The 22,312-nt window shown below is 50.1% G+C and overlaps 1 protein-coding gene across 1 annotated transcript; it reads right to left on the bottom strand.

The window, feature by feature from the left end:
- Window positions 1-1,916: 1,916 nt before the first annotated feature.
- On the bottom strand, window positions 1,917-3,062 carry LOC144594772 (leukotriene B4 receptor 1-like). Its single transcript, XM_078401621.1, has one exon. The coding sequence runs from the start codon at window positions 3,042-3,044 to the stop codon at window positions 2,019-2,021; it is 1,026 nt and encodes a 341-aa protein (XP_078257747.1). The 5' UTR covers window positions 3,045-3,062; the 3' UTR covers window positions 1,917-2,018.
- Window positions 3,063-22,312: the final 19,250 nt, after the last annotated feature.

Below are 22,312 nucleotides of genomic sequence, written 5' to 3'. Positions count from 1 at the left end.
CACCCACACACCAGCACCCATACACCAGCACCCATACACCAGCACCCACCCATACACCAGCACCCATACACCAGCACCCACACACCAGCACCCACCCACACACCAGCACCCACCCATACACCAGCACCCACACACCAGCACCCACCCATACACCAGCACCCACACACCAGCACCCACCCATACACCAGCACCCACACACCAGCACCCACCCACACACCAGCACCCACCCATACACCAGCACCCACCCATACACCAGCACCCATACACCAGCACCCACCCATACACCAGCACCCACCCATACACCAGCACCCATACACCAGCACCCATACACCAGCACCCACCCATACACCAGCACCCACCCATACACCAGCACCCATACACCAGCACCCATACACCAGCACCCACCCATACACTAGCACCCATACACCAGCACCCACCCATACACCAGCACCCATACACCAGCACCCTTACAGGAACACCCATACACCAGCACCCACCCATACACCAGCACCCATACACCAGCACCCACCCATACACCAGCACCCATACACCAGCACCCATACACCAGCACCCACCCATACACCAGCACCCACCCATACACCAGCACCCACCCCTACACCAGCACCCACCCATACACCAGCACCCACCCATACACCAGCACCCATACACCAGCACCCTTACAGGAGCACCCATACACCAGCACCCACCCATACACCAGCACCCATATACCAGCACCCACCCATACACCAGCACCCATACACCAGCACCCATACACCAGCACCCACCCATACACCAGCACCCATACACCAGCACCCACCCATACACCAGCACCCATACACCAGCACCCTTACAGGAGCACCCATACACCAGCACCCACCCATACACCAGCACCCATACACCAGCACCCACCCATACACCAGCACCCATACACCAGCACCCATACACCAGCACCCACCCATACACCAGCACCCACCCATACACCAGCACCCACCCATACACCAGCACCCATACACCAGCACCCATACACCAGCACCCTTACAGGAGCACCCATACACCAGCACCCACACACCAGCACCCACACATGAGCACCCACACACCAGCACCCACACACCAGCACCCACCCATACACCAGCACCCACACACCAGCACCCACACATGAGCACCCACACACCAGCACCCACACACCAGCACCCACACATGAGCACCCACACACCAGCACCCACACACCAGCACCCATACAGGACCACCCACACACCAGCACCCACACACCAGCACCCATACAGGACCACCCACACACCAGCACCCACCCATACACCAGCACCCACCCATACACCAGCACCCACCCATACACCAGCACCCACCCATACACCAGCACCCACCCATACACCAGCACCCACCCATACACCAGCACCCACCCATACACCAGCACCCACCCATACACCAGCACCCACCCATACACCAGCACCCACCCATACACCAGCACCCACCCATACACCAGCACCCACACACCAGCACCCATACACCAGCACCCATACACCAGCACCCACACACCAGCACCCACCCATACACCAGCACCCATACACCAGCACCCACACACCAGCACCCACACACCAGCACCCATACCTGAGCACCCATACACTAGCACTATCCTGCACACTAGGGACAATTTACAGAAGCCAATTATCCCACAACCCCCTGCACGTCTTTGGAGTGTGGGAGGAAACCGGAGCACCCGGAGAAAACCCACGCGGGTCACGGGGAGAACGTACAAACTCCGTACAGACAGCGCCCGTAGTCAGGATCGAACCTGTGTCTCCGGCGCTGTGAGGCAGCAACTCTACCGCTGTGAACTTCCTCGTTCCGTTTCGCGTCACATGACAATAAAACACTCTTGACTCTCGATCCTTGAAGTCCACTTCATTTATTAGCTGGCGGGCAATCACAAAGCAAACCAGTAGGGGACAAAAGCCAGAGGATACCGAGAGACAATACGTTTGTAATTTGGTTGGAGAGCAGCTTTAGTTATTCAGGCTGGAGGGCAACTCTTCCAAAGTGAGGCTCTCGTCTTTCTTTGATGTGTCCTTGCTTCTTATCCTGGATTCTTCTTTGACGGAATTGGTCATCTGGTCGAAAAACCGTCCAAAGGCCGACACGCGGAAGCCATCTTGGATACTGCGGGCGGCAAAAGCATAAATGACAGGGTTGGCACAGCTGTTGAAGAAAACCAACGCCCCAGCGAGGAGAATGCCGTAGTTGTGGATGTCAGTCAGCGTGTCGGACACCGTCTGGTTTGCCCTGGTCACCATGTCCGCCAGCGAGATCATGTTCACCACATGGTAAGGCACCCAGCAGACGAAGAACACAATCACCACGGTGCCAATGACCACCCCTGTCCTGGTCTGCCGTTTAAAGCTCATGCCTTTCAGTTTCCTGCCGATGCCAAAGTAGAAGACGGACATCATGGAGAAGGGGATGACAAAAGCCACAATGAATTGTACCATTGTGCACAGAATCTCCTGCCCTTCCGAGCTAAAGTTGCCGTACATGCACTGGTCCTGCCCTTGGTCATCGTGGCCCAGCTCCTGGTACATCAGGACCGGGGCGGCAAAGAGCGCGGCCAGCACCCAGGCGAGAAGCACTACCGCCCACACCACCGCCACCGTGCGCCATCGCTGCGAGCTGAACGGGTAGCGGACGGCCGCAAAGCGCTCGCCGCTCATCGCCGTGATGAGGAAGATGCTGACGTACATGTTGCAGTGGACCACGAAGGTGAGGAGCTTGCAGAAGATCTGGCCAAAGGGCCAGCCGTGCACAAAGCTGTAGGTCCACAGGGGCAAGGTGACCAGAACCAGCAGGTCAGCTATGGCCAGGTTCAGCAGCAACACCACCGTGGGTGACCTCTGCCGCTGCATGTGGAACAGGATCACCCAGATGACCATCCCGTTCCCCGGGATCCCCAGCAGGGAGGCCAAGCCCAGGACCACGCACACCAGAGCATTCTGTACCACCGCAGACCGGTCCGTCTCAGAGCCACCCACGTCCATCCCGACTGCCCTCCTTCACTCTCAGCAAGCACTTTCTATGTAGAAAGAAGCTTCCTCATTTAAACAGCTTTGTTCACAGCCCCAAGCAAAGCAAAGTAATAATGAATCATGCAAACTAAGCAGTAACACTTTCAAAAATGATGTGGAGATTCCTCTTTACATATTGCTGGAGCTACTTTTGCTAAGTTACAGTGGGAGATTTTGAGCTTGCCCGATTGTGTAAACGTAGAGGAAGGAACTGCAGACACTGGTTTAAACCAAAGGCAGACACAAAAAAAAGCTGGAGTAACTCAGCGAGACAGGCAGCGACTCTGCAGAGAAGGAATGGGTGACGTTTCGGGCCTGAAGACGGGTCTCTTCACTTCTGTGGCAATGGATTCCACAGGGTCACCACCCAAGATCAATAGTCAATAGTCAATTTATTCGTCACATACACATAAATGTGCAGTGAAATGAAAAACTTACCCGCAGTTCAACAATAAGACCAATAAAAATAAGCACTAAAAAATGCAATAACACACACAATCATAAACCAACACCAAACAAAAAGAAACATCCATCACAGTGAGTCTCCTCCAGTCACCTCCTCACTGTGATGGAAGGCCACAATGTATTTTTCTCTTCCCCTGCCGTCTTCTTTCCACTTGGAGTCTTAAGCTTATCCCACCGTTCAATATGATCGTGGCTGACCTACCCCAGGTCCCACTCGACATCTCCTCTGTGCCTGATTCCCAGAGCCTTCCACATCCCACTCTTTCCAAAATGTATCAGCCTCCTCTTTAAATACCTGGTCTCCACAACCCTCTGGGTTGGACAATCCAGAGATTCAGCAGTCGCTGCCTTGAATGATTTAGTCCTCCCTCAGATCATTAGCTTTTAAGTAAAAGAGAATTGCCATATAGAAACATAGAAACATAGAAACATAGAAAATAGGTACAGGAGTAGGCCATTCGGCCCTTTGAGCCTGCACCGCCATTCAATATGATCATGGCTGATCATCCAACTCAATATCCCGTACCTGCCTTCTCTCCATACCCCCTGATCCCTTTAGCCACAAGGGCCACATCTAACTCCCTCTTAAATATAGCCAATGAACTGGCCTCAACTACCTTCTGTGGCAGAGAATTCCACAGATTCACCACTCTGTGTGTGAAAAAAAACGTTCTCATCTCGGTCCTAAAAGCCTTCCCCCTTATCCTTAAACTGTGACCCCTGGTTCTGGATTTCCCCAACATCGGGAACAATCTTCCTGCATCTAGCCTGTCCAACCCCTTAAGAATTTTGTAAGTTTCTTACTTTTAGAGTCTATGCTTTTAGAGTCATAGAATCATTGATTCATACAGTATGAAAACCAGCCCTCCAGACTAATTAACCATTGTCCCATCCAAGTTTCTCCCATTTGGCGTCTACTGGCCCATTATCCCGCTCAACCTTTCCTTCCCGTATACCTGTCCAAACGTCATGTAACTGTTGTTGTTGTGCTTGTCTCCACGACTTCCTCGTTCCATGTGCCCACCAGCCTCCACGTGGAAAAGTTGCCCCTCAACTTCTTTTACATTTTTCCTCTCTAACCTTCTTCGAGATTGAGACCCTTCTTCTCCGAAACGTCACCTGTTCCTTTTCTGACCCGCTGAGTTACTCCAGCACTTTGTGTCTATCTTCGCTGTAAACCAGCATCTGCAGTTCATTCCTACATAATAAAGTTGGCAACTGAACCATCCTACCACAACCAGAGAGCAGTCCTGAACTACTATCTACCCCATTGGTGACCCTCGGACTATCTTTGATCGGACTTTAGACAATAGACAATGGACAATAGGTGCAGGAGGAGGCCATTCGGCCCTTCGAGCCAGCACCACCATTCAATGTGATCATTGCTGATCATTCTCAATCAGTACCCCGTTCCTGCCTTCTCCCCATACCCCCTGACTCCGCTATCCTTAAGATCTCTATCTAGCTCTCTCTTGAATGCATTCAGGTGCGGTCTCAGCAGGACCTTGTACAACTGCAGCAGGACCTCCTAAACTCAAATCCTCTCGCAATGAAGGCCAACGTGCCATTAGCTTTCTTCACTGCCTGCTGTACCTGCATGTTTACTTTCAGTGACTGGTGTACAATGACACCCAGGTCTCGTTGCATCTCCCCTTTTCCTAATCTGACACCATTCAGGTAATAATCTGCCTTCTTCTTCTTGCCACCAAAGTGGATAACCTCACATTTATCCACATTATACTGCATCTGCCATGCATCTGCCCACTCACCCAACCTATCCAAGTCACCCTGCAACCTCATACCATCCTCCTCACAGCTCACACTGTCACCCAGCTTTGTGTCATTCACAAGCTTAGAGATGTTACATTTAATTCCCTCGTCTAAATCGTTAATGTATATTGTAAATAGCTGCGGTCCCAGCATAGAGCCTTGCGGTACCCCACTGGTCACTGCCTGCCATTCTGAAAAGGACCCATTAATTCCTACACTTTGCTTCCTGTCTGCCAACCAGTTCGCTATCCATGTCAATACCCTACCCCCAACACCATGTGCTCTAATTTTGCACACTAATCTCTTGTGTGGGACCTTGTCAAAGGCTTTGTGAAAGTCCTGATACACCACATCCACTGGCTCTCCCTTCTCCATTCCACTTGTTACACCTGGGAGAGGATCCACACAAAGTGCAAGCACACTGGCCCGAGCGAGGATCAGCATCCATTCTTGCAGGTTTCTCTTGGGTTGACAACTGTTCTTTCAGGTGAGGTAAGGGGGTTACGCCTTAGCCAACGTAGCTCCCTGCAACTTGTATCTTTACCCACTTCCACAAAGAATGGAACTCCTGCAAATTCACATACTAAAACTCTTCTCGAAAAATACTTAAAGATCAGAGAAGTGTCAGAAAGCTCCTATCAGATTGATCAGATAAAATCGTTTGCCTCTTCAATTGTTTTCAACAGCTTGTGCTCATTTATCGTCAAAAAGTAAGATTTGTTTCTAGCTGCATTTTAGAGGTTAGAGTTTAGAGAGGTGCTAGGTTGAACCAGGCCTGTTGGCCACTCAGTCCGTGCTGACCAGTGATAACCTCATACACCAGCTATAGCCTACACACTAGCGGACATTTACAATTCACAGAAACCAATTAACCTACAAACCTGCTTTTGGAATTTGGAGGGAGACCGGAGCACCCGGAGAAAACCCACGCGGGCCACATGGAGAATGTATAAATATGGGGTGCTGTTCCTCCAATTTGCGCTGGGCCTCACTCTGACAATGGAGGAGGCCCAGGACAGAAAGGTCAGATTGGGAATGGGAGGGGGAGTTAAAGAGTTAACAGGACCTCATATTTCGCTTGGGTAGTTTACACCCCAGGGTATGAATGACTTCCCTAACTTCAGGTAGTCCCTGCGTCCCCTCTCTATCCCGACCCCCTTCCCAGTTCTCCCACTAGTCTTCCTGTCTCTGACTACATCCTATCTTTGTCCCGCCCCCTCCCCTGACATCAGTCTGAAGAAGGGTCTCGACCCGAAACGTCACCCATTCCTTCTCTCCCGAGATGCTGCCTGACCCGCTGAGTTACTCCAGCATTTTGTGTCTACCTTCGATTTAAACCAGCATCTGCAGTTTTTTTTCCTACGTGTCTATGGACCTGGTGAGTCAATCATTACTCCAGGTGTTTAGTTTAGTTTAGTTTAGAGATATAGCATGGAAACAGGCCCTTCAGCCCCCCGAGTCCATGCCCACCATCGATCACCCGTTTACACTAGTTCTGTGTTATTCCACTTTCACATCCACTCCCTACGTAATGGCACCATTTACAGAGGCCAATTCATCGACAAACCTGCACGCTCTGGGGATGTGGGAGGTAATGGGAGCACCCAGAGGAAACCCATGTGGTCACTGTAGATTAGTGTAATGGTGTCACTCATGTTATGTGTCATGCTTTTGTAGTTATGCCCCTTTAGCTTTTGAGTGACCACTGCTTCGGTGATTCAGGTTAGTGTAAGTGGAACGTGCAGGCGTGAGGTCGAGCTTGCTATGTAGTTAATAAAGTCTTTGGAGCATTATCCAGGTGTAAGGTTTCTGTTATTATACGGTCAGCACAACATGGTGTCAGAAGTGGGATGGACGTGTGGACTCCACACAAACAGCACCGAAGGTCAGGATTGACCCTGCGTCTGTGTCGCTGGGAGGCGGCAGCTCTACCAGCTGTGCCACTGCTCACTGAACTTATCAAACAGTGCGTTAGGACCTTTACTGTTGCAGCCACACTTATCCCCTAGAGTGGTGCAAAGATCCCATTCCTTCTCTCTTGTAGATTGGTAACTTATGATCTTACTTCTTTGTGGATGGAGTTAAACGTCAGTGCAAGGTTTTGTTTTAGTTTTTGAATGTTTCCACGATGCCTTTAGCTTGCATTGTGGGCTGAGATTGTGCAGAAACACAAGCGTTCATTCATTACCCACAGACACAAGCCAACGTTGCTTATGTTTGGTTCTGCTCACAATGTACATGGGTATTATTTTCTCTTCACTCACTTTGCCTCTGTTGCTGTGTTACATTTTGTTTATCATCCAGAGTACTGCTTGTTCCAGATAAGACTTGTTTTTCCAAAAATAAACATTTCTTCAGAATATTTAAAAATATGTACAAAACAGGAACAGCGGGTTCGATCCTGACTGTGGGTACTGTCTGTACGGAGTTTGTACGTTCTCCCTGTGACTACGTGAGTTTTCTCCGTGTGCTCTGGTTTCCTCCTGCACTCCAAAGACATACAGGTTAGTAGGTTATCTGTTCCAGAGGTCAACTTCTCTACATCGGCGAGACCAAACACAGGCTCGACGATCGTTTCGCTCAACACCTTCGCTCAGTCCGCCTTAACCAACCTGATATCCCGGTGGCCGAGCACTTCAACTCCCCCTCCCACTCCCAGTCTGACCTTTCTGTCATGGGCCTCCTCCAGTGCCATAGTGCGGCCCACCGGAAATTGGAGGAACAGCACCTCATATTTCGCTTGAGCAGCTTGCAGCCCAGCGGTATGAACATCGACTTCTCCAACTTTAGATAGTTCCTCTGTCCCTCTCTTCCCCTCCCCCTTCCCAGTTCTCCCACTGTCTTCCTGTCTCCACCTATATCTTTTCTTTGTCCCCCCCCACTGACATCAGTCTGAAGAAGGGTCTCGACCCGAAACGTCACCCATTCCTTCTCTCCAGAGATGCAGCCTGACCTGCTGAGTTACTCCAGCATTTTGTGATACCTTCTGTAGGTTATTTGGTTTCTGTAAAAATTGCAAATTGTCCCTAAGTGTGTAGAATAGTGCTGTTGTACAGGGATCGCTGGTCAGTCTGGACTCGGTGGGTCGAAGGCCCTGTTTCAATGCTGTTTCTCTAAAGTAAACTAAACCAAGAGCAATACTCCAGGTGTGGTCTCACCAGGGCCCTGTACAACTGCACACAATACTCCAGGTGTGGTCTCACCAGGGCCCTGTACAACTGCACACAATACTCCAGGTGTGGTCTCACCAGGGCCCTGTACAACTGCACACAATACTCCAGGTGTGGTCTCACCAGGGCCCTGTCCAACTGCACACAGTACTCCAGGTGTGGTCTCACCAGGGACCTCCTTGCTCCGAAACTCAAATCCTCTCGCAATGAAGGCCAACATGCCATTGGATTTCTTCACTGCCTGCTGTGCCTGCATGCTTCCTTTCATGTTCTATGTTTTTATCTCACTGACCTTGTAACTATATAGAAACTAATTTTGTAGCCTTGTAACGATATATTGTGGAGGCGCAGTAAGATATGCAAAGAAATGTGGCAAAATAACTGAGTAACGGGACAGGTGTGAGAAGTTCAATGATTTTTGCCATCTTTGCTTACATCTCTTTCTCTGCCTCTCCTTGGAACATAGAACTAATGTGAACTCGATAGGCGAAGAGCCTGTTTCTTATGGGCTTGTATTCACTGGAATTTAGAAGGATGAGAGGGGATCTTATAGAAACATAAAATTCTTAAGGGATTGGACAGGCTAGATGCAGGAAAAATGTTCCCCATGTTGGGGGAGTCCAGAACTAGGGGTCACAGTTTAAGAACAAGGGGTTGGCCATTTAGGACTGAGATGAGGAAAAACATTTTCACCCAGAGAGTTGTGAATCTGTGGAATTCTCTGCCACAGAAGGCAGTGGAGGCCAATTCTCTGGATGGATTCAAGAGAGATTTGGATATAGCTCTTAAGGGCTAACGGAATCAAGGGATATGGGGAGAAAGCAGGAACGGGGTACTGATTCTGGATGATCAGCCATGATCATATTGAATGGTGGTGCTGGCTCGAAGGGACGAATAGCCTACTCCTGCACCTATTGTCTATGTTTCTACGTTTCCGCGCTGTATCTCTAAACTAAACTAAACTAAACTAAACTAAACTTCACTTTGGCCCAGTGGTTGAGTTGCTGCCTTACTGCATTAGAGACCTGGGTTGAATCCTGACTATGGTTGCTGTCTGTACGGAGTTTTTATATACTCTTTGTGCCCCTGTGAGTTTTCAACGGGTGCTCTGGTTTCTGACACTCTAAAGATGTACAGGTTTGTAGGTTAATTGGCTTTGGTAACATTGTAAACATTGTTCCTAGTGTGTGGGATAGTGTTAGTGTACGGGGAGATCACTGGTCGATGCAGACTCGGTGGGCCATAAGGCCTGTTTATGCGCTGCATGTCTAAAGTCCAAAGTCCAAACTAAACTGAACTAAACCGTATCATCCTGTTCCAGATGCACACACCTGTCAAAACATTTAATCATATCTTATAAACTCTAAAGAATGCAGATCCATCATCTTCAACCAGAAAACGTTGATGAATCTCAGGCACCTGATGGCCTACTTCAACAGGAGAGGAGGGGAAGAGAAAGAGAGGACACCAGGGGGAAGTGGAACAGGGGCGGAATGATTACCAGCCCAGGTCATGGATAGGTTTAATACACTAGGCTTTTAGCCGAGAGATTAAAAGTAACACCAATGTAACATATGTAAAATTCAGAAGATTCAGGGATGATCATAATTTCAATTTCTCCGTGAGATGGCGGGGGTATCAATTCTTCTAATGGCTTTGCAACTTCCACCCCGGAATTGAAGTGACTGCAGGCGATATTGCAACCTTTCATTTCAGCACCAAATGCACTTTCTAAATGTGTGTCAGCAGCACAGACAGGATGTGGTGTGGGGCAGGGTGGCGGGACATGAGGAGGGTAGATGTCAGTGAGTGGGCAGGAGGGCAGGAAGGTGTGAGTGAGTGAGTGAGTGGGCAGGAGGGCAGGAAGGTGTGTGGGCCATGGTGTGGGGGAGTAGGGAGATACAATCTCTGTAAAAGCTTGTAGCATCCGCTGACATTGTCTTTCAATGATGAAACGTCTGCATTTATCATTTGTCTACCCCACACATATCAGGTTTAGTTCAGTTTAGAGACACAGCGTGGAAACAGGTCCTTCGGCTCATCGAGTCCGTGCTGACCAGTGACACTAGCAGTGTCCTACACACTAGGGACAATTTACATTTTTGTCCCTACTAGGGACAATTTACATTTTTCCAGAAGCCAATTAACCTACAAACCTGCATGTCGTTGGAATGTGGGAGGAAACCTGAGATCCTGGAGAAAACCCACGCAGATCACAGGGAGAACGTACAAACTCCATACGTCAGGATGGAACCCGGGTCTCTGGTGCTGTAAGGCAGCAGCTCTACCGCTGAGCCACTGTGCCGCCCTAAGATGTGAATCTTCCAATAGCAAAGTAGTCCGTGAGGTTACTGTAATTGGTTTGGTTCTGGGAGCACGTGGACCGTTAGATTGTTTCATCAGCTCTGCCTACAGACAGCTGTCTAAACCAAACCAGCAGACTGAATGTGTTGGAAGCAATTGCAGATGCTGGTTTAAACCGAAGATCGACACAAGAGGCTGGAGTAACTCAGCGGCTCAGGCAGCATCTCTGGAGAGAAGGAATGGGTGATGTTTCGGGTCGAGTCCCTTCTTCAGACTGGTTAAGGATAAGGGAAAGGAGAGGTATAGACGGTGATGTGGAGAGATAAAGAACAATGAATGAAAGACGTGCAAAACAGTAATGACGATAAATGAAACAGGCCGTTCGTTGTAAGCTGTTTGTTGGGTGACAATGAGAAGCTGGTGCAACTTGGATGGGGGAGGGATGGAGAGAGAGGGAATGTCGGGGCTACCTGAAGTGAGAGAAATCAATATCCGTACCACTGAGCTGTAAGCTGCCCAGGCGAACTGCACTGAGACTAATCACAATCCAACCTTCTCCAAAAATCTAAAGTATTCATATTCCATTAGAAATTAATTCTGTATATCTCAGTTCAGGTTAATTATTGTCATGTGCACTGAGGTGCAGTGAAAAGCTTTCTTTATGTATGCTGTCCAAGCAGATAAGTGAATAAGTGTGAGGTTATCCACTTTGGTGGTAAGAATAGGAAGGCAGATTATTATCTGAATGGTGTCAAGTTAGGAAAAGGGGACGTACAACGTGATCTGGGTGTCTTAGTGCATCAGTCACTGAAAGGAAGCATGCAGGTACAGCAGGCAGTGAAGAAAGCCAATGGAATGTTGGCCTTCATAACTAGTGGAGCTGAGTATAGGAGCAAAGAGGTCCTTCTGCAGTTATACAGGGCCCTAGTGAGACCGCACCTGGAGTACTGTGTGCAGTTTTGGTCTCCAAATTTGAGGAAGGATATTCTTGCTATTGAGGGCGTGCAGCGTAGGTTTACTAGGTTAATTCCCGGAATGGTGGGACTGTCATATGTTGAAAGACTGGAGCGACTAGGCTTGTAGACACTGGAATTTAGAAGGATGAGAGGGGATCTTATCGAAACATATAAGATTATTAAGGGGTTGGACACGTTAGAGGCAGGAAACATGTTCCCAATGTTGGGGAAGTCCAGAACCTGGGGCCACAGTTTAAGAATAAGGGGTAGGCCATTTAGAACGGAAATGAGGAAAAACTTTTTCAGTCAGAGAGTTGTAAATCTGTGGAATTCTCTGCCTCAGAAGGCAGTGGAGGCCAATTCTCTGAATGCATTCAAGAGAGAGCTAGATAGAGCTCTTAAGGATAGCGGAGTCAGGGGGTATGGGGAGAAGGCAGGAACGGGGTACTGATTGAGAATGATCAGCCATGATCACATTGAATGGTGGTGCTTTTTTTTAAACCCGTTATTACAAAAATATATTATGTTTGCCTTATGAACTTTAAGAGAAAGAAAGAGATTAAATGTAAAAATTGTCCCTCGTGGGTGTAGGATAGTGTTAATGTATGGGGATCACTGGGCGGCACGGACTTGGAGGGCCGAAAAGGCCTGTTTCCGGCTGTATATATATGATATGATATGATATGATATGATATGATACAATCGGGGTAAACTCACACACAATAGGTTGGGCAAAGGAGGAAGGTACAGGTAGGTACAAGGGCAAGAATGTAGTTCTCAGCATTGTAACGCTGAGTCCAGTTCCATGGACATATTCTGGTGACCTCGATAGGGATGAGGTGAATCAGGCAGTACTGTTGCAATGGGCAGCCCATGCAACAGCCTGACTACAGAAGGGAAAGAAGCCCTTGTTCCATTCACAAATGCGCACAATTACTAAAGAACCATTTAAAACTGGAAAATTAATTAGGACGTGTAAAAACATAGCCACAGCAAAGTAAATCTGTTGTGAATCTGTGGAATTCTCTGGCAGGAAACATGTTCCCAATGTTGGGGGAGTCCAGAACAAGGGGCCACAGTTTAAGAATAAGGGGTAGACCATTTAGAACAGAGATGAGGAAAAACTTTTTCAGTCAGAGAGGTGTGAATCTGTGGAATTCTCTGCCTCAGAGGGCAGTGGAGGTCAATTATCTGGATGCTTTCAAGAGAGAGCTAGATAGAGCTCTTAAAGATAGTGGAGTCAAGGGGTATGGGGAGAAGGCAGGAACGGGGTACTGACTGAGAATGATCAGCCATGATCACATTGAGTGGCAGTGCTGGCTCGAATGGCTGAATGGCCTACTCCTGCACCTATTGTCTATTGTCTAATACATTTAAGTTGACTCACTTAATTAAAATATGTTTTCTTTATTAATTGATTGAAAGATAAAGCATGAAAACAGGCCCTTCAGCCCACTGAATCCACATTGACCATTGATCACCCCGTTCAGACTAGTTCTATGTTATCCCACTTTCGCATCCACTCTATGCCTTAGGGGCGATTTACAGAGGATAATTAACCTGCAAACATGGACGCTTTTGGGACGTGAGAGGAATCCGGAGCACTCGGAAGGAAGCCAGATGGAGAACGTGCAGACTCCACACAGGAGGTCGGGATCGAACCTGGGTCACTGGCACTGCAAAGCAGCAGCTGTGCCAGCTGTGCCAGCTGTGCCGCCCTGTTACTCCCCACCTCACAGTGACTCCCGTTTGTTGAAATGAATGGAGTTGCTGAACGTGTGCCGGGTGCGATTGTCCAGCAGGCAGATCTAGGAGCGTAGGTGCAGGGAGAAGGTACCCCGCCACAGTGGGCTGCACCTCGATGGGTGGCACGGTGGCACAGTGGAGGAGTTGCTGCCTTACTGTGCCAGAGGCTCAGTGTTCGATCCTGACCACGGGTGCTGTCTGTACGGAGTTGTACATTCTACCTGTGACCCTGTAGGTTTTCTCCGGGTGCTCCGGTTTCCTCCCACATCCCAAAGACGTGCGGGTTTGTAGGTGAGTTGACCTCTGTAAATCGTCCCTAGTATGTAGGATAGAACCAGTGAACGGGCGATCGCTGGGGGGCACGGACTCGGTGGGCCGAAGGGCCTGTTTCCGCACTGTATCTCTAAACAAAAACTAAACTAAATCTTGGCCTATGGCGAGTCCGAAACTTGCTAGTTGTAGACGAAGTTTATTGCAGCCGCAATACACGAATACAGAATCAAAACAACAAGTTACAGGACAACCAATATAAACTTACTGTCTTCCTTGAAGACTTCGCCGAACTGGCTAAATCGGGCGCCAAACGCGCACCTGACATCGCTGGCCAATCAGCGATGTCGTTTGCTGGACCAATCCTCATGGTCGCGTTCCCACGTGACCTCGCTGGCCAATCCGAGGGTTCGACGACCTGGACCATTCTCTATGGTCGCTACATGACCCCCCCCAGAACCCGAGGTGCGGAACCTAGCAGGGAGCCGGATTTCGCGATCATAACGAGTACGGAGAGGGACAGCCTGAACCACAGGAGCCGGAGGTTCCGGACTTGGTGGAACAGCCGGAACAGGAGGTTCTGGAGGAACTACCGGAACGGGGGGTCCTGGAGGAACTGCCGAAACGGGGGGTCCTAGGGGAACTGCCGAAACTGGAGGTCCCGGAGGAACTGTCGGAATGGGGGTTTGTGGACTGGGCGGAACTAACGGAGGTCGGCCTCTTCTAGGGGTTTGACCGACCAGGACTGGTTGATCTGGGTCCAAATGGGCAGGTTTGAGCCGGGACACCGAGACGAGTTCACTCTTGCCGCCCATGTCTAAGGTGAAAGTAGCCGTTCCCTTACGTAAAACCCGAAACGGCCCTTGATAGACCCTCTGCAACGGGGCGCGATGGGCATCTTTACGCAAAAAAACAAACTCACAGTCCTTCAGGGAAGACGGTTCATGTACCATGGGACACCCATGACGTGAAGTCGGCACTGGAGCCAGGGAGCCCACCCGTTCCCGGAGAGCTGCTAACGCTGATGGGACTGTAGGGAGCAGGGCTGAAGTGTCCGGAAACAGATCTCCCGGTACTCGAAGGGTCGAGCCATATACCAGCTCTGCGGACGACGCACCGAGATCTGGCTTAGGAGCCGTCCGGATGCCCAACAGAACCCAAGGGAGTTGGTCTACCCAGTCTGGGCCTTCAAGCCTTGCACAGAGGGACGCCTTAAGTTGGCGGTGGAACCTTTCTACGAGTCCATTTGCCTGGGGGTGATATGCAGTTGTGGGTTGTAATTTGGACCCGTACAGTTCCGCCAGCGCGGCCCAGAGGGACGAAGTGAACTGTGGTCCTCTGTCAGTTGTAATAACTGCCGGGACCCCGAAACGAGCTACCCAGTGAAGGGCCAAAGTCCTAGCACAAGACGCTGACGAGATATCACACAATGGGAAAGCCTCTGGCCACCGGGTGAACCGATCCACCACCGTGAGGAGGTGGGTGTAGCCCCGGGAGGAAGGCAAGGGCCCGACCAAATCCACATGAATGTGGAAAAAACGAAAAGCCGGGACTTCGAAATCCTGTACGGGGGGCTGGACGTGGCGCTGGACTTTAGCGGTCTGACAGGGCACGCAGGAACGTGCCCATCCCGCTACCTGTTTCCGCAGGCCATGCCAGACAAACCTCGCTGCCACCAAGGCAGAGGTGGAGCGGATGGACGGGTGTGCCAGCCCATGAATGGCATCGAAAACCCGGTGCTGAAGGGAGGGCGGTACTACCGGCCTGGGGCGAGGAAGAGAAACATCGCACCAGACTTTCGTGCCCTCCGACCCACAAGCTACCTGGGCCAACTTCAATCCCGAAGTGGTGGACTGGTACGTCGAAACGGTATCCGCCAGGAGCTGTGCCTCCGCGAGCTCCTGGGGATCCACTTCGCAGTCCACCGCCGAAATAGGGGGAAAAGCAGGTCTAGACAGGGCGTCAGCAACGGCATTAAGCTTACCCGCGATATGACGGACATCTGTGGTAAATTCTGAGATAGCAGTCAGGTGCCGCTGCTGGCGGGCCGACCATGGGTCAGACAATTTCAAAAAGGAAATGTTAATGGCTTGTGGTCCGTAAATGCCACAAATGGGCGGCCCTCGAGGAAATACCTGAAATGACGGACAGCTAAATGGAGAGCTAGAAGCTCTCGGTCAAATGCGCTATATTTCAGCTCGGCCGAATTTAGTTGCCGGCTGAAAAACGCTAAAGGCTGCCAACGGCCACCAACCTGCTGCACCAGAACCCCGCCCACCGCCACGTCAGAGGCGTCAACCGTCAGGGCCGTGGGGGCGGAGGGGCTCGGATGGACCAGCATGGTGGCGTCTGCCAAGGCTGCCTTAGCTGCCGTAAAAGCCGACTCTGCGGTCGGGGACCACAACAACTCTACCGGATTACCTGCAAGGCATTGGAAAAGTGGGCGCAGGACTCGCGCCGCTGCCGGAACGAATCTATGGTAGAAATTAACCATGCCTACGAACTCCTGCAGCCCTTTTACTGTGGTAGGCCTGGGGAAAGCCCGGATAGCCTCCACCTTCTCTGGCAAAGGGACAGCGCCGGCCGGGGTAATTCTGTGACCTAGAAAATCGAGAGCAGGCAGGCCGAATTGACATTTGGAGGGTTGAATAATGAGCCCGTGGTCTTGGAGCCGCTGGAACACGGTCCGCAAATGGGCCTGGTGTTCTTGCACTGAGGGGCTGGCTACCAGGATGTCGTCTAAATAAATAAACACAAAGGGTAAACCCCTGCCCACGCGGTCCATCAGTCGCTGGAAAGCCTGTGCCGCGTTCTTTAAACCGAAAGGCATACGCAACCATTCAAACAACCCGAACGGAGTAATAGTTGCAGTTTTTTGTATGTCCCCCGGTCGCACCGGAATCTGATGGTATCCTCGCACCAAATCGATTTTGGAAAACACCACCGCTCCTTCCAGTCCAGATGAAAAGTCCTGTAGGTGCGGTATGGGGTAGCGATCAGCCGTGGTGACAGCATTGAGACGCCGATAATCGCCACATGGCCTCCACCCCCCAGATGCCTTGGAGACCATGTGTAACGGCGAGGCCCACGGGCTGTCAGACTGACGAACAATTCCCATTTCCTCCATCTTTCTGAACTCCGCCCGTGCCACCACCAGTTTGTCTGGCGGTAGTCTCCTGGCCCGAGCGAAAACGGGAGGGCCTTCAGTGCGGATGTGATGGACCACACCGTGCTTAGCTGAAGGTGCGTCAAAACGTTGGACGAGCAGCTCTGGGAACTCTGCCAGAATCGCAGCATACGAGTCGGGGGCCGCGACGACGGCCTGGACAGTAGGGCTGGGCGAGGAGGCGATTGCCGGAGCGACGTGCTCGTCTTCAGCAGCGGGTCGGAGGTCGTTACCGCGGACATCAGGAACCAGTGAAAAAGCCCAGAGAAAATCTGCGCCCAGGATCGCTTGTTTGACGTCGGCTATGATGAATGGCCATTCGTACGTGCGGAGGCCTAAAGCAAGGGACATCTTCCGTGTGCCGAAAGTGCGAATTGGGCTGCCGTTAACCGCGATGAGGGTGGGACCTGTCTTACCCGATCTGGTTTCGAGGTCGGTCGGCGGCACTATGCTGACGATGGCTCCGGTGTCTACCAAAAATTCTGTGTCCGTGAATCGATCATGGACATAGAGGCGCCGGTTCTGGCCAATCGTAACTGCCCCTATGTACGATCGGCCGAGGCATTTCCCGCAAAGGTACAAGGCAAACGACAGTTGCGGGATTCGTTACCCCATCGTAGGTGATAATAGCACCAGCCGCACTTGTGCGGATCTTTTTGGCGGGCTTTCGGGGAATTGGCGGGAGACGTGGCGCCATCTTGCCGTCGCTGTGGCGTGGTCACCGATGTCGAAACTTTGTTGATGGAATCACTTGCCTTGTTTTTTCCCGCTATGAGCGCGTCCGCTTTCGCTGCATATGCTTCGGGGTCCTTAAAAGAACAATCCGTAAGCAGCAGTCGGACATCCTCGGGAAGTTTCTCGCGGAATGCCTGTTCAAACATCGGGCAATCCGTATGCTCACCGGCTAGCACCATCATTTCAGCCATGCGGACGGAAGGCAGTTGGTCTCCAAGATCCGGTAGGTGCAGAAGTTTTGCCGCACCACCATGCTTATTTAACCCGAAGGTTCGCAGTAATGCCTTCTTCATGGTTTCGTATTTGTCTTCCGCAGGTGAATTTATGATAAACCGCATCATGCGCTTGGTTGTGTCCGGCGATAGAGCGCTGACGAGGTAGAAGTACTTCGTGGAATCGTCCGACACCTTCTTTATGTGGAATTGAGCCTCGGCGTGGATAAACCAAGCTTGCGGTGCGTACGTCCAAAATAACGGAAGATGAACGCCTGCCGCGCTTGACTCCGGTGTGCCCTGCTCGGTCATCGTCAACGAGGCGTCGGGTTCCTGCTCAGTCGGTGATCGTCCAGATCACGTTCGGGGTCACCAATATGGCGAGTCCGAAACTTGCTAGTTGTAGACGAAGTTTATTGCAGCCGCAATACACGAATACAGAATCAAAACAACAAGTTACAGGACAACCAATATAAACTTACTGTCTTCCTTGAAGACTTCGCCGAACTGGCTAAATCGGGCGCCAAACGCGCACCTGACATCGCTGGCCAATCAGCGATGTCGTTTGCTGGACCAATCCTCATGGTCGCGTTCCCACGTGACCTCGCTGGCCAATCCGAGGGTTCGACGACCTGGACCATTCTCTATGGTCGCTACAGGCCAATGTTTATTCTTCTTGCAAATGTTCTTGCAAATCACCTGATTTTACCACAGACGTAGGTCATTGCCATGTTTCCTGTGTCTGAACCACATGACAGAAATGCTTCATTGACTGTAAAAACCTTTAAAAAATATATATATATAAATGCAAATATTTCTTGTTTTTATACTTTAGTCTCTGACCTTTTCTGTTACTTTTTTCCCTTCTGTCCCACGGTCTATTTTCCCTTCAAGTATTTATCCAATAATATTGAAAATATAATGTTGAGAGTAATTAGCCACACACCGGTCGGTAGCCTGAGTCCACTGGACATCAGGTGGTGCATTTCCTACATGTGCTTGACATGATGTCCATTGGCCATTGGCCATTTCAGTGTCCACACTTTTAAACAGAGGGAGTTTGGAGAGGTGCAGATTGATAGCAGCTGCTTAGGCCAGATGCCTAACCGCCTACCAGTATCACACCTGCCTCCACATCCGGGCACCTGCACTGAGAACTCTTTTCCCCAAGGTCTTTCGTTATCTTCTAATCTCGAAGGCCTCTTCTCAATCCCCAAGTGACACTTTGCACAAAAGGATTCCTTCCTTGTGGATCACCAGTCATAATGTGGTAAAAAAGGGCATCTGTTTCATGATGTGAGTCCCAATACTATCTGCTTTTAATTTTGATGTGTGTGTTGTGTGTTTGTGTATGTGTGTGTATATGTGTGTGTGTGTGTGTGTGTGTGTGTGTGTGCGTTGTGTGTGTGTGTGTTTGTGTGTGTGTGTGTTTAACATGAAAACAAGTTAATGTTCATGTTAAAATGTATTTTGTGTGTCCTGTTGCTTTTTATTGTTATCACTGTATGGCAAATCAAGTTCCTCATATGTTGCAAAACAGACTTGGCTAATAAAGTATTATTGTGATGGTATTTGTTTGTGTGTGAGAATGTGTGTGTCTGTGTGTGTATGTGTGTGTATGTGTGTGAGAATGTGTGTGTTTGTGTGTCTGTGTGTGTATGTGTGTGAGTTTGTGTGTGTGTTTGTGTGTGTGTGTGTGTGTGTGAATGTGTGTATATGTGTGTTGTGTCAGCATGCTTGTGTGTGTGTGCGTTTGTGTGTGTGATAATGCGTGTGTATGTGTGTGAGAACACATGCCTGTGTTTCTGTGTGTATTTATGTGTGTGTGTGTATGTTTGTGTGTGCATGTGTATGTTTGTGTGTGCGTGTGTATGCTTGTGTGTGCGTGTGTATGTGTTACGTAATCATAATCATCATAATCATAATCATACTTTATTAGCCAAGTATGTTTTGCAACATACGAGGAATTTGATTTGCCATACAGTCATACCAATAAAAAGCAACAAGACACACAAAATACATTTTAACATGAACATCCACCACAGTGACACCTCCACATTCCTCACTGTGATGGAAGGTGAAAAACAAGTTCAATCTCTTCCCTTTGTTCTCCCGCGGTCGGGGGCCTCGAGCCTTCCGTTTACAGGATGATCATTGTTCCCGTAGCCGGAGGTTGAGCCCACTGCGTCGGGGCGTCAAACTCCCCCATTGAGGGGATCTCAGCTCCCCCGTGCCGGGCGATCAGACCCTGGGTCGGGGCTGGTCGAACCTCTTGCGACTTTGGAGCTTCCCGACTATCGGTCTCTACCCGAGACTGCGAGCTCCTCGATGTTGGAATCCACAGGCCGCGGTTGGAGCGTCGGTCCCAGGCAAGGGATCGCAGGCTCCGATGGCAAGTCCACGGCCCCGCGGTGGGGCTCAAAGTCAGTCTCGAGCAAGGCCGCCAGCTCCATGATATTAGGCCGCAGAGCGACCGGAGATACGATCAGGAAAACAATTGCATCTCCGGCAAGGTAAGAGATTGAAAAAAGTTCCCCCTGACCCCGTCCCCAACCCCCCACATAAAACAAACCAGAGGACATTAACACAAACTTTTAAAACACACTAAAAATAATAAAACAGACGAAAAGACAGACAGACCGTTGGCGAGGCTGCCATCGCTGACGGCGCCACCTGGTGGATTATGTGCGTGTGTGTGTGTTTGTGTGTGCGTGTGCATGTGTGTGTGTGTGAGTGTTTGTGTGCGCGTGTGCGTGTGCGTGCGGTTGTGCGTGTGCGTGCGTTTGTGCATAGAGGTACACTGACATTATTGTCAGGTCATTGGCAAACATGACTTTGATGAAAGTTTCCTGCATTACTGTCATTACTGCATTACTTCGAGGAGGAGGACCACCTTGAACTTCCCTGTGCAAACAGGACATGCATGTCTTCCCAACTGCCCCCAGGTAGATGCATTCTTGATAATAAATGACACAGCCTGTGCTCAGGTGTTGCCACAGACTCATAGCGTCATACAGCGCAGAAACAGGCCCTGCAGCCCACATACCGACCGACCAAGGTGCCCTACCTATTGAACGTTAGTTCCTCCTGCCTGCGCTTGGCCCATACCCCCCTTGACATTGCCTATCCATGTACCTGTCCAAATGTCTTTTAAATGGTGTTATTGTACCTGCCTCAACTACCTCTGCTGACAGTTCGTTCCATATCCCTACCACCCTCTGTGTGAAAAAGTTGCCCCTCAGTTTCCTATTAAATCTTTCCCCTCTCGCCTTAAACCTGTGTCATCCGGTTCTTGATTGCCCTCCTCTGGATAAAAGACTGTGCATTCACCCTATCGATTCTCCCCATGATTTTATACACCTCCATGAGATGCCATATGCCGTAGATAAACAGCTGGTGACACACAAGCACATGGTGAAGTGTGGAGGCCATTGAACTCTAGATATCGCCCCTTATTAGTCAGGGTCGTTAACAGTTGAATGATGGAGTTGCAGTTAAATTAACAGCATCAGAAGGTCGTTGATGGTTGGCATTCAAAGTACAGCCACTAACTTGTGTTACCCCAACAGCCGGCCTAACATGCCCACAGCGGAACCAGGAACCCATCTGGAGTCGTCCGAGAATCGTCTACTGCTCGACCCTGAAGACCAGCAACCGGGGAGGAGGGGAGTCAGCGACAGCAATGGATGCTGGGAAAAGGGCCAATTTCAAGATGGCGGCGAGGATGGGTGTCGCCATGACAACAGGCCTTGAAGGCCGAAATAAGACTGCACTCATAAGAACTTTGAAACTTTGTGGGCCCCAGAACTCTATGTGTGTACTGACTCGGTGAAGAATACCATTGCACTACGATCGTTGCACTTTTGCACTTATCTATGATTGTGCTTATCTACGGTATGATTTTACTGGATTGCGAGCAAAATAAAGAATTTCACTGTACATGGAGGTACATGTGATAATAAATGCTGATCATTGCTCAGACATCTCTTCTCACCATCTGCAAAGATGACACACATGAAACGCACTTTATTCGCCTCAACAAGAGTTTCAATTTGGAGAGCAGTTCCTGGCAAGAGGGCAGAATCAGAATCAATCGCAGTTTTGAAAGAGAGGCTAAATTGTAAAGGAAGTGCCAAAGGTCTTCTTTCTTTCTTTCGTGTGTCAACTACAACAGTCAAGAGTGGCAATTGGTGCTTCAGAATATCGTAGTTGAGGCTTTGCTGCAAATTTTGCCGGTTCCCTCGAACTACCCAGGGTGGACGACGAGGCCTGGCCAAGCTGGCCATCCACGACTCACGGCGCCAGGCGGAAGAGGGCTCTGCCAGAGCCAGCTGCCTACCCCTATTCCGGGGTTACATCCGCGCCCGGGTGGTGTTGAAACATAGAAACATAGAAACATAGAAAATAGGTGCAGGAGTAGGCCATTCGGCCCTTCGAGCCTGCACCG

Source organism: Rhinoraja longicauda, chromosome 6, assembly GCF_053455715.1.
Source record: "Rhinoraja longicauda isolate Sanriku21f chromosome 6, sRhiLon1.1, whole genome shotgun sequence".
In the NCBI taxonomy this organism is placed as follows: Eukaryota; Metazoa; Chordata; class Chondrichthyes; order Rajiformes; family Arhynchobatidae; genus Rhinoraja; species Rhinoraja longicauda.
The sequence above is the reverse complement of the archived record's forward strand: the minus strand, read 5'-3'. Positions and strand labels throughout refer to the sequence as shown.

What these genes read in the sequence shown, in the direction of transcription:
- LOC144594772 (XM_078401621.1), bottom strand. Translation starts at nt 3,044, where the DNA reads ATGGACGTGGGTGGCTCTGAGACGGACCGGTCTGCGGTGGTACAGAAT.